The sequence below is a fragment of the Marmota flaviventris genome, chromosome 10 (genome assembly GCF_047511675.1).
Source record: "Marmota flaviventris isolate mMarFla1 chromosome 10, mMarFla1.hap1, whole genome shotgun sequence".
NCBI lineage: Eukaryota > Metazoa > Chordata > Mammalia > Rodentia > Sciuridae > Marmota > Marmota flaviventris.
In genome coordinates, this window is record NC_092507.1 from 2,131,648 (window position 1) to 2,148,376 (window position 16,729).

Sequence of the window (16,729 nt, forward strand, 5' to 3'; positions counted from 1 at the left end):
CGCCTGCTCCTGCGCCTGCGCACGAGCGCGCGCGAGAATTCCGGAGCTTCTCCGCTGAGCGAGCAGTGTCTGGTTTTCCGGGATCCTTACCGGGATGTGCGCTGTGGTCAGCCAGCTCAAGACCGTCAGGCTGCGGGCCTTGCGCAGCGCACAGAAGTTCGGCGTGGCAGGCCGGAGCTGCCAGGAGCTGCTGCGCAAGGGCTGCCTGCGCTTTCAGGTCCGCAGGGACTCGCAAAGGGTGCTGGTTGCTGCGCGCACTGTCCAGGCGCGGCCAGGGGAGCGCGAGTCAGCGGCAGTGGGGTCCGCGAGGGCCGCACCTGCCGCCCGCTGCAGCTGGGGTCGTGCAGCGTGTACCTGCACGGCGCTGAATGGCCCCCGCGTCCCTCCGCCCCAGCCTGTCCTTCGGCAGAGCGAAGGCCTGGGTCACTGCCGTCGGGGCATCCCATCCATGGGGACAGGTTTTTTTTTTTTTTTTTTCCCTGAATGGGTGTAGATCCTCGCTGGGAACATGCATGAGCACGTGGGCGGCGGCGGGGAGTTGCTGGAGTGTTGAGGGACCAGGTCCCGAAGACTGGCAGTGCGTGAGGCTGTGCGCAGACTGGGTCACGGGCTCTGGGGATGCACTCAGGCACCAGTTCCAAACAGGCTCGCGTTTTACGTGCCCTCGAGGAGTTCGTTTTAGAAGGGCGAATCCGCACTGCAAACGGCTTCCAGTTGGCATGTCTCAGGCACCTTGGTTGTAGTGCCAGTTTGGACGTGCACCCAGACGGTCCTGAACTGGGTTCCTGAACAGCTCGCGCCTTTTGTTTGGGAGGCCAGCAAACAGCAGCTCCTCTGCGCTCTAGCCTAAGCGTCCTGCTCCTCCTGCTTCCCTAGCTCCCGGTGCAGGGCTCTCGGCTATGCCTATACGAGGATGGCACCGAGGTGACTGAAGACTACTTTCCGGGCCTCCCTGATGACGCCGAGCTCGTGCTGCTCACCGAGGGCCAGACATGGCAGGGCTGTAAGTGCAAACCTTGGAGATGGGCGGGAAGCCGCACCGAGGCCCAGTCCAACTGAGTTTTCGGTCCTCTTGTTCGGGAGCTGGGTTGTTCAGTTGATTGTCTTTTTTTTTTTTTAAATTTAATTTTTTACTGCTAACAGGCAGAGGCTGAGGCTGAGGCTGCAGTTTTGTGGGTATTGGGAGCCAGGGAGAGAGCTGTGAAGGCTGGGGTCTTGCTGCTTCTTTTGACAGGGCAGGGCGGGGCGGGGCCCATCTGTGTACCTGGCTGTTTTCTAGTAGTGTTTGCTGAGACCTTGTCTGCAGGGCTTATGTTGAGGGCTGTCTTATTGGACACTTGCTCCAACAGGTGGTTCTTTAGGGATATCTGAATTGAAGGCCTGGGGTGTGATTCTTAACTTGGTGGACAGCAAATCTGCACTGTTTGTGTTACAACCCAGCATGGAGAGTTTCTTACCCCTGGTGGAAGTCTCCTTGGAGTGCCAATCCTCTGGAGGGTTCCTCTATAAAGGATATAGAGATGGGTGTCCTAGGAAGGATGGGGTGTTCCCAGGGGCTTAGTCCTGCCTCCTCTGCCGAATGGGAGAGAGAAGCTGAAGAGTTTGTCCACATCTCCAGGCTGCAGGGTAGGGGCTCACTGCCAGCATGAAACATCTGGACACAATCACCATAATGTCACCTGGGATGGCCCTTTGTGGGAGGCAGGAACTGGGCACCTCTGGATCTTTCCTTTTCTTCCCTGGTTCCTGGTATAGTTTGAAAAAAAAATGCCACAGGCTGCTGTCTGTGCCACCTACCTCCCAGTCTTTGTCTCCTTTGTCTCTCTCAAGTCTCTCGTGGTTCTGTCTTCTCTCTATCTTCCTTCCTCTACCAAGACCTTTCCTAGGAAGACTTGTAAAGAAATGTTGAACATTAAAAACAAACAAAAAAAATAAAAACAAAAAAACCCCACAGTGATTCTCAGGAACTTGCAAAGATAGGAAGGTTCCACGCACCTTTTACCACTTGTCCCAAAGTCACTTCTGGCATGACCCTAGCACAGCGTCTAACCCAGGAAGCTGACCCTGGGGCCACGTCTGTGAACTACTGCGATGACTCCTGGAACTACCTGTTCAATCGAGGTGCAAGGTACTTCCACTCGTCATGATCCTCCTGGTGCTGCCCTTTTATGATCCTGCCTGTCCCCACCTATCGAAGTCATTGCCCCTGGTGACCACTCATATGGTCCATCTCTATAATTTGTCATTTCAAGAATACTAGGTGGATGGAATCGTGTGATGTACGGCTTTCTGGGATGGGTCTTATTTATCTAAGTGTTGAGTGTCAGTGGTCCACTCTTCCCCATTGTGTGACTTGGTTGTACCACAGTTAGCCTCACCTTTCGCTTGCTGGGGGACATAAAGCTGCTGTGAGCAGTCATGCCCAGGTTTTTGTGTGGATGTGTATTTTCATTTCTCTGGGAAAGATGCTCAGGAGTGCAGTGCTAGGTCATATGGTTAGCATGTGTTTAGTTTTTAAAGATAAGAATGTTCACTCCTAGCTGGGCACAGTGGCGCACACCTGTAATTCCAGTGGCTTGGGAGACTGAGACAGGAGAATCGCTAGTTCGAAGCCAGCTTCAGCAACGGTGACCCTGACTCTAAATAAAATAAAAAATAGGCTGGGGATGTGGCTCAGTGGCCAAATGCCCCTGAGTTCAATTCCTGGTACCCCCAACAACACACAAAAAATGTTCACTCTTGCCACTTTCATTTATTATTGTATTGGAGGTACAGTGCTAGGACAGTTAAGAAACAAGGCCCTCAGATTGGAAAAGAAGTACTCTCCCTGCAGAGGTGCACTGTTGTAAGTAGAAGTCCTCAGGGATCCATTAAAAACACTTAGAACTAAGAATGGAGCGTAGCAAGCTGCACGATATGAGAGCAGTATACAAAGCCACTTGTATTTCTATCCACATACAGAGGGCAATCTGGAAATGAAATAAGGAAATTAATCTAGTTTATAGTAGCATCAAAAAGAATAAAATACTAGGAACAAATATAACAAGAGAAGCATAAAACTTTGGGCTGGAGTTATAGCTCAGTGGTGGAGCACTTGCCCAGCACACGTGAGGCATTGGGTTTGATTCCTCAGCACCACATAAAAATAAACGTATTGTGACCATCTACAACTAAAAAAAGAAAAAAAAAGAATTAAAAAAAGAAGCATGTAACTTTTATTCTGAAAACTACAAAACATTATCAAAAGAAATTTAAGGTGGGAGTAGATGGAAAAGCAGCTCATATGTGTGGATCAGACAAACCTGATATTGGTGAGGTGGCAGTACTCTCCAAACAGGTCTTCAGATTCAGCACAGTCCCCAGGGAATTCCAGCTGCTCCTTTACAGAAGTTGACATGGTGATTCTGATTTGTAATTCATGTGGAATCACCAGGGACTCAGAATAACCTAAACAATCTTGAAGAAGAGCACAGGAGGACTCACGCTTCCCACAGTGGTGACCAAGACCATGGTCCTGGCCAGGGGTGAATGTGTAGATGAGTAGAATGGAGAGCCCAGAAGTAAACGTGGTCACTGTTTTGACAGGGGTGCTGAGAGTAGTCAGTGGGGGAAAAATAGTCTCTTCAGCAAGAGGTGTGGACATAACTGGACAGTCACACAGAATGAATGTAGTACATGCAAAAATCAGCTTAAAATGGATTTATGACCTAAATGTAAGAAGTAAAACCCAAAACACTTAGAAGAAAACAGGAATAAAACCTTCATGACTTTGGGTTTGGCAAAGGATTCTTAGATGTGATACCGAAAGCATGAGCCATAAAGGAAGAAACAAATTGGTCGTCATAAAAACTAAATAACTCTGTGCTTGTCTTTCTGCTCTTCTTAACAGTGTCTTTTGCAGAGCACATTTTAATTTTTCATGAAATCCAATTTGATGGTTGCTACTTCTCTGATTCTGCCTTTGGTATCAAGTCTAAGAAACCCCATTGAACCCTGGGCCCTAAGGTTCCTTCCTGCTGTGGAGAGGTGGGTCTTGTGGGTTGGTTTTGAAAACTGAACCAGGCTTGACTCCCCACTTGGCCTCCCTGTGCTCCTCTTTAGAATCCCTGGACCCTGTGGCGATATTCTGATAGGGCCCTTGGTGGCTGGTCTCTCTTGACCCTGAGAGCTTGTGGGAGAGCACCCTGCCCTGGGAGTTGTGCAGACCTCTGCTCCAGGGCAGGAGGGAGGGTTGGGAGGTCTGAAGAGGGGTCTACAGGGAAGGCCCTCAGAAGGGGGTGGTTCAGTTTAGAAGAGAGGAGGCCAAAAGGAGAGCAGGGGTGCTCAGGAGGAGGTGCTTTCGCTCCATGACACACGTCCCTATGGGGGCAGAGGGCGGGAGCTGGTGTGTAGTTGGCTGCTGGATACAGCCGGCCAGGAGGAGGGCCTGGACCCCTTGAGTCTGAATTCTAGCAATCCCCAGGCTGAGGGATTGAGGCCTGCTGAAGTTGGATCTGGAATGTCCCTGAAGGCACAAGTTGAAGGCTTGGTCCCCAGTGCAGTGGTGTCCATTGGTGGGGCTTTGGATTGGATCCCAAGGGTTCTGATCTCATCAGTGGGTTAATCCACTAGGGAGCTCACAGCTGAGTGGGCTCTTGGAGGAGTGGGGCCTAGTTGAAGAGAGTGGTCCTTGGGGGTCTCTGCTCCCTGGATGCCATGAGGTGACAGCTCCACTCTGCCAGGCCCCTGTCCATGATGCTGTGCCTCACACAGGCCCACAGTAGTGGACAGAACTGACCATGGACTGAAACCTGCAACCAGGAGCCGGAAGAAACCTTTCCTCCCTTAAATTGTTTTCTCAGATATTTTGTCACAGAGACGGAGAGCTGCAGCCTCTTCTCTGATCAAGGCTTCCCTGGACTGAATGCATTTCTGTTTGTTCCCTGCTGGTGGCAGATGTGAGTGACATCAGTCGCTTCCTCAGCATGTTTCACGAGGCACAGGCTGGGGTCATTGAAGCTGCACGGCAGCTGCTTTCTGGCGAGAGGGCCCCCCTGAGGCAGAAGCTGCTGGCGGACCTCCTGCACACTGTCAGCCAGAACATCGAGGCTGAGACCCGAGCCCAGGACCCGCCCTGGTTTGAAGGTGTGTGGGCTGGGGAAGGGCCCAGGAGAAACTGGGGTCTGTCAGGTCCTAGTGTCCACAACCAAGAGCTGGTGTGGCCTTTCAGGGAGGCGGGACAAGATGTGCTCTTCCAGAGCCTGGGGAATGTGGGGAAGGCACCAGCAAGGGCTCGTGGAGAGTCGGGTAGCATCCAGGCAGCCTCCAGCTGCCCTTTTTGAATTTATTACTCTTAAAATGTTGAGGTGAAAACGAGTGCAGCATACAGTTTACTGTCTTGGCCGTTGTTAAGTAGGCTTGTCTCCCAGTGTCTGGGGAAGAGTTTGGTTTCAGGACCCCCATGGGACCAAACCCTCGGGATGTGCAGATCTGTTGCCTGCAGCTGCTCGCATCCCTGCAGTCATCCGCTGTGCGGCGGGCCGCATACACAGCTGTCGGTGGGCTGGGGAGTGGCAGAACAACAGGCCTGTGGTCTGTATAGGTGTAATTTTTAAACGCCTAAGACTTGTGGTTGGCTGAACTACAGATGTGGAAGCGAATGGCATCACAGTCCAGTGGCACTGAGTATCCACTGTCATGCTGCTGTCACTGCCGTATGGCCTGGGGACTCTTGCATCTTGTACCTGTTGAGCCCTGATCCCAGCCTGATGCCCTTCATCCTACTTTCCATCCGAGTGTGATGACTCTGGGTGCCTCCCGTAAGTGGGACCATGCAGGGCGTGTCTGTGTGACAGCTTACCTAGTGAAGCACGCGCCCTCGGGTTTGTCCTTGTGGTGCCTGTGTCAGGACTGTCTTTTTAAGGCTGGGCAGCGTTCCGTTGTGGATGGGTGCATGTGGTTTATCTTCTACTAATGCACACTAGGGTCATTCCTGCCTTCTGGACTGGCCTTGGAAGCCAATTGGAGGTAGCCTGAGGAGTTGGCACCCATCTTGGAAAAGGAGGGCTGTTTGGGCAGCCAGGCAGAAGCCCTTAGTGGTGTTTGAGATGCCTCAAAACCAAAGACCAAGTGAGGCCCTGCATGCCGCCACCCTCGGTTCTCTAGATGAAGCTGGCTGACCATGAGGTCTGCCCTGCTTGGCAGGCAAGCCCAGCCGGGCACAGCCAAGAGGCCCTGGCTGCCCTGGACTCCGGGGACTCTTCTTCATCTTTACAGGCTTGGAGTCCCGATTCAGGAACAAGTCGGGCTACCTACGATACAGCTGCGAGAGCCGGATCCGGAGTTACCTGAGAGAGGTAAGTGCTTCTTTGTTCAGGCCAGCTGTGCCCAGGGCTCTGGGCCCAGGGTGTGGGTAGGTGGTGGGAGGCCACTTTTCTGCTGGTACAGCTCTCCTGTGCCCCACCTCTGAGGCCACTATTGGGTGCCCCAGTGTGCTAGAACCTGGGATGGAGGCCTGTGGCTGGGGTTGCTGAGGCCCAGCAGAGCCACTTACTCCCCCTCTGTTTTGTGTGGACTTCTTCCTGCTGGTGAAGAGCAGAACTAGCCCCTGAGTGTTTCCATGTGGCAGCAAGTTCCATTCTGACTTGAACTCTCCCATACAGATGCCCTTTCTCTCTGTGCCTCGCCCTGCTCGGGCAGCAGTCTCTTGACAACACTCTGGGGCACAGTGTGGTCATCTGAGCTTGGAGAAGAACTGCAGGGCCAAGTGGCCGCATGGGGCTCTGATGCTGGCTCCTCCCTGGGAGAGGCTTGGCCCAGTGGCATAGGAAGGAGTGTGGACACTCCTGGGCAGCTGTCTGCCTTCAGGAAGGCAGGCCTTGGGTCTGTGGTCCTGGCATGGTCCCTCTGCTGCTCCTCAGCAGATCAGACCTGTGTGACAGGTGGAGTGCAGAGTGGAAGGGGATGCTCCGTGGAGCCTAGTGGGCCAGGTGTCTGCCCCAGGAGCGTGGGCCTGAGCTCTCCAACGCACTGGGCTCTGTGTCTCCATTCAGGTCCTTCCGGGTGGGACAGTAAGGTCTTGGCTCTGGCAGCTTTGTCTGCTTTTGGTCCCTGCAGGCCCGCTCGCTGGCAGGAGTTGAGCCAGCTGTAGAGCAGGGGGTGGGTGTTGTCTTTTCATGGTGTGCCATCCCTGTGCCTATGTGGCTGCACAGACTCTGCGGTCTCTTGGTCATCTCCCTCCACCCCTACCTTGACTGGGCCCTGCCACGCTTGTGGGACTGGATGCAGCTGCATGTGCCTCCTGGTGGTCCTGCTGCCACCAAGGACGCCCTCCTGTGAACACTGCCTGGCTGTGCCCGTGGGTGACCCTGCTGTCACTGAGGACGCCCTCCTGCGGGCATGCCTGGCTGTGCCCGTGGGTGACCCTGCTGTCACTGAGGACGCCCTCCTGCGGGCATGCCTGGCTGTGCCTGTGGGTGACCCTGCTGCCGCTGAGGATGCCCTCCTGCGGGCATGCCTGGCTGTGCCCTGTGGGTGACCCTGCTGTCACTGAGGACGCCCTCCTGTGGGCATGCCTGGCTGTGCCCTGTGGGGTGTCTCCAGGATACTGTGTGTGGTGCTGCCCCTGTGCTGCCATCCTCTGTCTGCCCACCTGTTGCTCCTGCCAGGAAGGGGCGAGCACCTGTAGGCCTCCTTATGCAGACGATGCTTAAGCATGGGTTTCTTCCACGGTGACCAGGAAGTGCCAGGGCAAGTGCTAGGGCTAGTGGGCAGACTGAGAGGGTGCTCAGAGCTGAGTCCATCTCGTGCCACCGTGACTAGGTTGGTAGGTCTAGCTGAGGCCTGAGGGGTCAGCAGCCTGAGCCACAGGTATGGGTCACCGCCTCCTCTGTCACTTGGCCCTCCTCCTGTGGCCCTGCCCTCTTTTCTGAAGGTGGAGCCAGCTCCCACCCCTTTCTTCTTTCCTGTCTGCATGGGTTTCCTTCCCCGCACTGGCTGGTGGAGGGTTGTGTGCTGTCCCAGAGCTGCGCCATGTGGCCAGGCTCCCTGTACCCTTGGTCTGCCTTACTTGCTGACGTGCTGCCATCCCCTGTCTCTGCACCTCCCAAGGTCTTGGTGGCTGGCTGTCCCCGTGTTCCCACGGAACTCAGTTCACTGGAATGTCAGGGCTGCTCCTGGTGCTTTCCCTCTTCAGGAGAGACCCAGCCCTTAACCATGACTACTGTTGGCCTGTCCACAGGGAGGTGGCTGCTGTCACTGTGTGATCTTAGTTCTTATCCAGCCTGGTGACCAGCATGACCATTACCTCCAGTTCATGGGCTCAGTGATTTCATAGCATGGGACAGCTGGGCAGTGGGCAGACCTCTGACCACAGGACTGGGTTTGGGCAGGGTCTAGTCCATGTGGCCAGAAGGGCAGGTCTCTGAGGACCTTGAGGCTTGTAGGTTGGAAGCCTGACAGAGGCTTTGGGACCAGCGAGGCCCTGGACTCTTGCAGGTGAGCTCCTGTTCTGGAGTGCTGGGCGCAGAAGCTCGCGAGGAGTACTTACGGATCCTTGGTGCCATGTGCCAGAGGCTCAGGTCTGCGCAGTACAATGGCAGCTACTTTGACCGAGGAGCTGAGGCCGGCAGTCGTCTCTGCACGCGGGAAGGCTGGTTCTCCTGCCAGGTGAGCAGTGTCCTTCCTTCTAGGTCAGCCCTGGTGGCCTGAGCACAGCTCTCCTTGAGCGAGGCAGGAAGAGCTGAACCCTTGGCTTGCCTGGCACAGCCTGTGGGAAGGGGTGGCCCTCGCATTCAGAGCTGGGAGGGCAGGCCTGTGAATAGCACTGAAGGTATGTTCTCATCCCAGGACTCAGTTCGAGACCCTCTGGCCTGGACAGGGGGCAGCTGCAGGAGCGAGAAGCTCTGGCCCTGGCTTGTGCTGATGTTCATGTGCCCGGAGCCTTGCCATCAGCTTTCTGGGTGGCAGAGTCCCTGTGTGTCAGGATTTGTGGGGGCACTGGTTGAGCTTCACTCCCTGGTGGGGGCATCAGCTATAAAGAATGCTCTGGGCTGCACAGGCACACCCCCGGTTCTGGCTGGGCCACCTCCTGACGGCCAGAGGAGCGTCATTTCACATGGGGTCTGGAGGCTGGAGCAGTGATGCAGTGAGGGTGAGCCTGGCCGTCTGCATGTGCTTCCTGTGTGCTGCTGTCCTGGGCTCCCTTCTGGGACATGAGGCGTGGTCCAGTGTTGAGTGGTAATGGCTCCAGGGCGTGGCATTTCTCTGGGCCCTGCTGCAGCATGGGGGGCACCTGCAGGGGGGCCTCCTGCCATGGCAAACTGCAAGTGCTTGTACAGTGAGTCCCCACACTGGGGCCTTCCTGCTGGGTGTTTCTGACAGCAGAGCTGGGTGGCCAGGGTGGCCTCTGACCACTGGGTTTTCCTGTTGGACCATTCCTCATGGCGATAGGTGGTGATGTTGGAAATGTCCTCCTTCCCAGCTGGCCAAACATACAGACTCCCAGGGGCTCACTGCACCATTTGCTGAGAGCTCACTCTGTGCCAGGTGCTATGCAATGAGCTGGGGACAGAGATGTCTCCTGCCTCTCTCTTGTCCTCGAGGAGGTAGAGTAGTGGGGGGTGGACAGTTTGTGAGGGTGCCAGGGCAGAGGTGGCTGTGTGCTGGGAGGCTTCGAGGGGTGCAGAGAGTGGTAGGTGCGGCCATAGTGCTCAGCAAGAGTCCCACAAACATCCGAGGTGCACAAGTGTTGGCCCCGGGAAGGTGGCAGTCTCCACCGCGGCATATTCACCCAGGCGGCTCAGCTTCTGTTGGTCGCAGGGAAAGTCCAAGAAGCCTTGCAGAGCATCATGCAGTGTGGTCCTGCTCACCCCTCCCCAGCCATGGCCCTGGCCGTCAGCATCTTCCCCACTTCCCAGGAGGTAGGGGCAGCTGTGTGTGGTCACAGTGCCCTGAGACAGCTAGAGAAGACTGGTCTACCCAGCGCGGAGACATGTAGGCACATGATAAGACACGTCTCTAGAAGCCCTGACAAAAACCAACTTGTCCCCTTTGCAAACTCAGCAGATAGCGTCAGGGGCAGTGAGGGGGAAAGGAGATGCCCCAAAGGCAGAATTCCTGCCCTGCTCCTGACAGCAGATGCTTCTCTGCCCAGTAGGCTCATCCCAGGGGCTGGAGACCAGTGCAGGGGCTTCATCCTCGCCTCCCCTGTTCTGTCGCCGCAGGGCCCCTTTGACCTGGACAGCTGTGCGTCGAAGCACTGCATCAACCCCTACAGCAACAGGGAGAGCCGGGTCCTCTTCAGCACCTGGAACCTGGATCACATGTGAGTCTTCGGCAGGGGGACCTTTGGGAGTGCCTGTTGCCAAGACTCAGGTTTGCAGACAAGAAGAGCAGCTTGCAGGGGTCCAGGCCCTGCCAAGGAACCTGTGCTCACTGTTGTTGGCTGCCTGGTGTGTGCTTGCTGTGCTGCGTGGGTCTGGTCCAGGGAAGCAGCCCCGTGTGTGCACGTGGATGGGCTGCTGGACAGACATGTTCTGCCTGCTGTCAAAATGCGTGCCTGACATTGAGCCCTCTGCTCTCTGTTCCCACCTGTGGATGGGCCTTGTCTGGCCTTAGCGCCTGACTCCCTGTGGCCTGGTGCTGGGCTCTCAGAGGCTGGTGCCACATGTTGGAACTAGAGCTGTGGCCATGGCCTGTGGGGAAGTTGGGGCCAGCAGGGCCGTTTCCATAGCTTCTTGTTTGCAGAGCTCTTCACAAGTCCTACGTCTCTGGTGGCTGTCAGTGTCACAGATGCCTTCCACCTGGCTGGCCTTCAGCTCTCCGTTCTCTGATCACAGCAGATGTAGGTGCTGGGTGTGCTCTGGGAGGAAGTCGTCCTGCCCACTCGTCATGAGGACTCGCCGAGTTCTCTGCTGGTTTGTTTGCTGGGCTCTTTCTGACACCGAGTGTCCACATGTGGCCCTCCGGACTGTCTTGTCTGCTCTGGAACTCTTCACGCCGGCCTAGAACAAATACAGATGGTGGTGGCGGAAGGCCTGGCCTGAGCCGGTGATGGTGTTTGTGGAGTACCCGTGTCAGTTTTGTTCTCTTTCATAAGATATACATGCTTTCAGTTGTGTGCACTGGTTTTTAACTAAAAGTGTCGATTTTACCAGTGCTCATTAAGAAGATGAAGGAACACTGTCCTCCCCAGCCATAGCCACAGCCTTCCCCTGATGTATGGGGCTCAAGACTGTGTACATGCTTAAATGTGGAAGAGCTAAAAAGCAAGCCACCTGTGAAATAAAAGGGCACCGTCCTCCCATTCACATGTTGTGGCGCAGAAGGCCAGTGGCAGGTCGGAGAGGAATCCAGACTTTTCAGAGGTCTGGCGTCCGGCAGTGCAGGGGAGCCCTTCCCTTCCTGGCAGCTGCAGGGGTCCGGCCAGGGCCTGGCTCCCTCAGCACTCTGTGTCCTTGATGTTAAGGCCACATGTTTCTTCTTGCCTGGCTTACTTAACAGCAGCCCTTGAGATCCTTTTGTGGTTCTAGAGGCTGATTTTCATCATGACTCTCTCGATGCAGGGTTATTGACAGCCCTTGGTTTCCAGAGATGTCTTTGTGGTTGTTTCAAGCCTTGGCGTGTTCCTCACGGTTCTGCGTCACAGCCTGTTTGCTGTGACTGGCCGAGACTCCTCACGGAGATGCTCTTTGCTGCTCCACAGTCGCCAGCTCTCTCAGGCAGGATGGCACTTGTGTACCTTCCCAGGTGCCCTGAGGTTGGCATTTGTCTTGTTAGCCAGGTTAACTGCCTTTTTTTCATCCAGCCTGAGACTTGTGTTGCCCCATGGCGGTGCTCTCTGCTGGAACACAGTCTTTGTGGGGTCACCTGTTCCCAGTGTCCAGCACAGTGTCTGTCGATAGTGGCTGTTTGGTCAATATTTAATTGCATGAGTAAATGGACCTGAGTTTATTGGAGCTACCCTGTTCTGAGTTTCCCGCCCACAGCACCTTCTCTGCACTTCTTTCGGGTCTGTACTGTGCTTTTCGTTGTTGCCTGAGTGGTCCTTCCTCTCTGCCTGTCACCGCCCTTCAGTGCTTGGAACGTGGGTGCTCAGCTGTGTTCTGTCGTGGCAGCCCTAAGTGTCTTAACACCCGAAGTCTGCAGCGTCTTCCTCACTCTGGCATGCTATTCTCCTTTTGGTGGTTGTCCCCAGGCAGGATGTGCTCCCTGACCAGAAGGACCAGGCCTGGGGCATCGGCCTTGGGCTTCTCTCTCAGCCTTGGAGGACAGTCTGCACGTCAGCTCCGCCCCCCAGTCTGCAGCAGTGTTCTTCACTAGTGGCCCTGCAGTTCCACACTGTCCAGCCTGTCCGTTGCAGATCATGCCCTTCCTAGAAGTCAGTGCTACCAGCCTGACCTCTGGGGGCGCTGGGGACTGGGGTCAACTGTAGACTATGCTCCTGAGGCTTGGGTGCTCTCCCTGGTTGGCGGTGCTCTCCCTGGTTGGCGGTGCTCTCCCTGGTTGGCGGTGCTCCCCCTGGTTGGCAGTGCTCCAGGCGCATGGAGTGGCTGGAGGAGTGGTCGCCTTGTATGCCTCCTCCCTGGCTGATGCCAGGCTAGGTGGCCTCAGCTGTGGTGACTAGAGCCACAAGCACAGCAGCCGTCAGTGGGGCTGGGAGTCCTTTTAGAAAGTCTCGAGTTGGAGGGTGGTCCAGGAAGCCTGGCACCCTGCATGGGTTTTCTGAGGCGAGGTGTCTTGGGCAGTCACCTGGCCCCTCCCTGGCCTTCGTCTTGTGTAGGGACAGCGCTGCTCGTCCAGGTATGGCTCCTTGGTGGTGTGTGGGCTGGGTCCAGCACTCATCTCGGGTGGAGCTTTTCCTGTGCACACCCATGTGCTGGCCTGTGGGCTTCTCTCTGGAGTGTCTGTGCCCTTGTTCCCACAGACACCCAGGGTTGTCAGTGGTGCTGAAGCAATTTCACGCTGCTGCTTGCCTGCTGTTCCCGAGCCGTGTTGGTTGTGTTCATCTGGACTCTGCCCATGTGACACCGGCCCGAGGGTGGATGACTGGAGATAGGTATGACTGGAGATAGGTACAGATGGTACCTGCCCTTCGTGCCCCTGCCCCTCCCCTGATGCTGAATCCAGGTGTGGCCACGTACCTTAGCAACAGGAGGCAGATGTGGCTTGACAAGTGCTTGCACGTCAGATTTTGTCCTCTTGATCACCCTTGGGGATGCAAGGCCATTGGGGAGAAGGGCCCAGGCCCAGCTGACCCTCAGGAAGTGCAGCAGCCCTGGGAGGGCCTGCAGGGCCAGCGGGAGACCCTTTACATGGTGGAGGGGCAGCTGACTGGATGGCATGGACATTCGATGCAGAAGGGCCTCCCTCTCTCTACCCAGGGCCCTGGGCACGGCGTAGGCCCCTCGAGGCCCCTCTGATGGCTAGAGTGTGGTGCCCTCGTGCGTCAAACAGTGATTTCTGTGTTCCTGGCAGCTCAGTGCCTCCTTTTTCCTGTTGCTTTCACTTATGTGATAAAGTATTTTTCTTAGCTTTTCCAGGCTATGGGGTGAGGACACCTTGGTGCCAGATGACCTGTTCACCGTGGTCCCATCTCCTTACTAGATACCTGGTGTTCTCTTGAATTGGTTGCTTACAAGTGAAACAGATTTATACAGAGTAATGGCATGTTTTTTTTTTAAAAAACTAGACATGTAAGATTAGGACTAGAAAGAGACATACTGAATCCTTAATCCCCATCCCCAAGGTAGGAAGCAGACATGAGATTGAGGTGGGAGTCAAAGGTGACTTTAGCTTCAGGTCATTTTTAAATTTCCTGCCTTGGGGGTCCATCTTGACCTGGATGAAATGGGACACAAGCCAAGTTGCTGGTGGCGGCTCGTGGTGATGGAGTATGATCAGCTCCTTCTCCCCTGTGTTCTTTTCAGCATTTTGAACAGTGCCCACAAATCAAGTGTTAAAGAGTAAGACGTGCTACACTGGGCACAGGCTCTGCTAGACAGACCTGCCCATAGGTACCCTCAACTCGGGGACGACACAGGAGTTCGAGCTGGGCTCCTGCAGTGTTGGCTGAGCCCACCTGTTTCACTGCCATGTGGTCCTTCTGGGATGTTCCTGGTGTGCCTCTAGACTCTTAAAAGATCCCACGCTGGTCTTTCTTGTAAGTGGCCAGGCACTGTATGTTTTAGTGACAACAGGCGAGTAGGAACCGTACCACATCTGGGCCATGGCACTGCGTCAGCAGAGTGACCACCTCTAACCTGGCTTTGCAGAATAGAGAAGAAGCGCACCATCGTGCCCACACTGGCTGAGGCCATCCAGGAACAGGGCGGGAGAGAGGTAGACTGGGAATACTTCTACAGCCTGCTCTTCACCTCAGAGAACCTCAAGCTGGTGCACATCGCCTGCCACAAGAAGACCACCCACAAGCTCGAGTGCGACCCCGGTAGGATCTACAGATCCCAGAAGAGGCCAAAGAGGCGGCGGCCTGCTCGAAAGTGCCAGTGACCCGGGTGCCGAGTCCTTTACCCTCCACAAGGCCCAACTGTGCCTAACAATAACAGGTGCGATTTTGTATTTTGTCCTCACTCCAGTGGTTCCTGGAAGAAAACTTCTTCAAATCTGATTTCAGTACAGTTCAGAGTCTGTTTCCTCTGCCAGAGGACATCTTTTGGGTGCTTGCTGGGCGCTTGTGTCAGGGAGTCATGCTGAGCTCTGGCCTTTGGCACTGATCTGCCAGCACTGCATGTGCTCCTGTGGCAGTCTCCACGCTCACAAGGCCCCACAGCTGAGCCTGGCTGCTCCTCTGCCTCAGTTTTGTGCTGGTCTCCATTTAAATGGCAGTTCCATCTCTGGATCCTTTTAAAAGCCTCAGAGAGAGATGTGTTGCTTCTGGGGTAAAAGTCTGGGCTCCCATGTTAGTGCTGTGAATTATTTAAAACTTTCCAAATGTCTCAGTGGGGAATAGCTGAGTGGCATTATGTTGGACCTTGCAAGCTTGCTTTTTTTTTAGGTAAAAAATGGTTGGATGTCATTAATTTCATGATTTGACCTAATGCATGTACATAGTGCAAAACTGTAATAGCTTTAAGTGTTTGTAAGTGTTCATGTGTAGAAATGGGAAGCTGTTGAGGGCACAGGGGGCTGGCTATGCAGAGTATGACCTATTGGTTTTTTTTTTAATATGTATTTTTTTGTTGTAAGTGGACACAGTACCTTTATTTTATTTTTATGCGGTGTTCAGGATCAAATCCAGTGCCTCACGCATGCTGGGTGAGTGCTCTACCACTGAGCCACAGCCTGACCTGTTGGTTTTTTAAATGTGTGTAGGAAGCTGGATATAGTAGCACACGCCTGTAATCCCAGCATCTCAGGAGGCTGAGGCAGGAGGATTGCAAGTTCGAAGCCAGCCTCAGCAATTTAGTGAGGTTCTTAGTAATGTAGCAAGCACCGTTTTAAAATAAAAAAAGGGGGAGCTAGGTCTGGGTCTCAGTGGTTAAGAGCCTTGGGCCTTAATCTCCAGTACCAAAAACAAAGTGTATTATGTGCAGATAATTTGGGAGGAAACACCAAGCTGTGCATGGCAGTGATCCTGGGCACTTAACAGGGGTGGAATGGGTAACAAAGCGTTAATTTCCTACATCATGCATTTGTAATACTTGAATTTTTAAAATGTGTTTTATAACAATTCATAATGTACTTTGTAAAGATAAATTTCATAATATTTGGATTTTTACACTTATGCCATTAGAAAAAGCAATAAAGGTCTCTCTAAACCGTCAGGAGTCTGCTCATTGGGAGTGACGAGAATAAAGCTGAACAGAGAGGCTGGAGGCCATTAGTGGCCGACCCTAATCCTCCATCTGCAGAGACCCAGCAGTCTCGGAGCACAGCTGTGGTGGAACTGAAGTCCCCAGCTCAGGGTGGTGTCTACTTGGCCTGTCAAGGGCATGAGGCAGAGGGAGAGTTGGGCTGGTAGCCAGGATGCCCAGCACAGGAACTTCCTGGAACTGAGGGTCCCACCTGTGCCGCAGGCTGTAAGCCTCTCTAGTCCAGAGAGGGCTGCTCCAGGTGCCAGTGGGGACTTGCCCTTTGTGGTGGCTCACACCTTCAGGAAGCGCCCCTTCCTTCTCCCCTGGGCACACTGAGCACTGTGCCCACCACGTCTTGTGTTTAGAGATGGTTTCTAAGAAGTCCTTTTGTAATAATGTGGCCTCCTGTTGCTTTGGGGCTAGGCCCGCAAGGCAGATGCTTGTGGTCAGCCTGTGCAGAGGGTGTGCAGTGCTCATGGTGATCTTACTATACGCTAGTGTGTTCTGAGGTTTATTTTCTCTAGTGCTTAGTGTTCACATGTGCTGTGGGTTGATTCCCTGGTGTTTCTGCAGGTGGCCCTGCATCTGGAAGCACAATGGCAGGACCTCTGCACTGGGTCCATTTGCTCCAGAGGCCCTGCCCACCACCTGGGGCCGCTTACTGTACATGTGATACCTGTGCTGTGGCAACTCTGCTTCCCTTTGATAGTGACCTTCAGGGACTTAGGTTTGCCATCTCTGCCACCTCAATCCTAGATGTCATATGAGGCTTCTGGGACTGGCTCAAGTTGCATGACCAGTTAGGAAGGGCCCTACACAGGTCAGGTGTGGCAGAACCGATGGTGCTCCCGCCTAGGCAGTGCAGATTACAGACTGCACTAATGCAGCAATCTAAAGATGTAAATTATTTCCCCTGGCTATCAGAAAATGACTACAAA

General features: G+C 54.4%; 1 protein-coding gene across 9 annotated transcripts; it reads left to right on the forward strand.

Annotated features, from left to right (window-relative positions):
* Positions 1-2: 2 nt before the first annotated feature.
* Positions 3-15,759, forward strand: Dffb (DNA fragmentation factor subunit beta). 9 transcript variants are annotated; one of them, XR_003584480.2, is made up of 10 exons: positions 3-217; positions 877-1,003; positions 4,936-5,124; positions 6,256-6,335; positions 8,476-8,646; positions 9,038-9,130; positions 10,203-10,303; positions 12,905-13,036; positions 13,908-14,140; positions 14,253-14,339. XR_003584480.2 is itself a non-coding variant. In XM_027947664.2 (9 exons), the coding sequence occupies exons 1-9, from the start codon at positions 95-97 to the stop codon at positions 14,485-14,487; spliced, it is 1,251 nt and encodes a 416-aa protein (XP_027803465.2). In that variant the 5' UTR covers positions 3-94; the 3' UTR covers positions 14,488-15,759. The 9 variants fall into 9 exon arrangements, 8 of the variants coding, with proteins under 8 accessions (XP_027803465.2, XP_027803469.2, XP_027803473.2 ...); XM_027947664.2 differs by lacking the exon at positions 13,908-14,140 and having other exon boundaries at positions 14,253-15,759; XM_027947668.2 differs by having other exon boundaries at positions 13,908-14,346.
* The last annotated feature ends 970 nt before the right edge of the window (positions 15,760-16,729 follow it).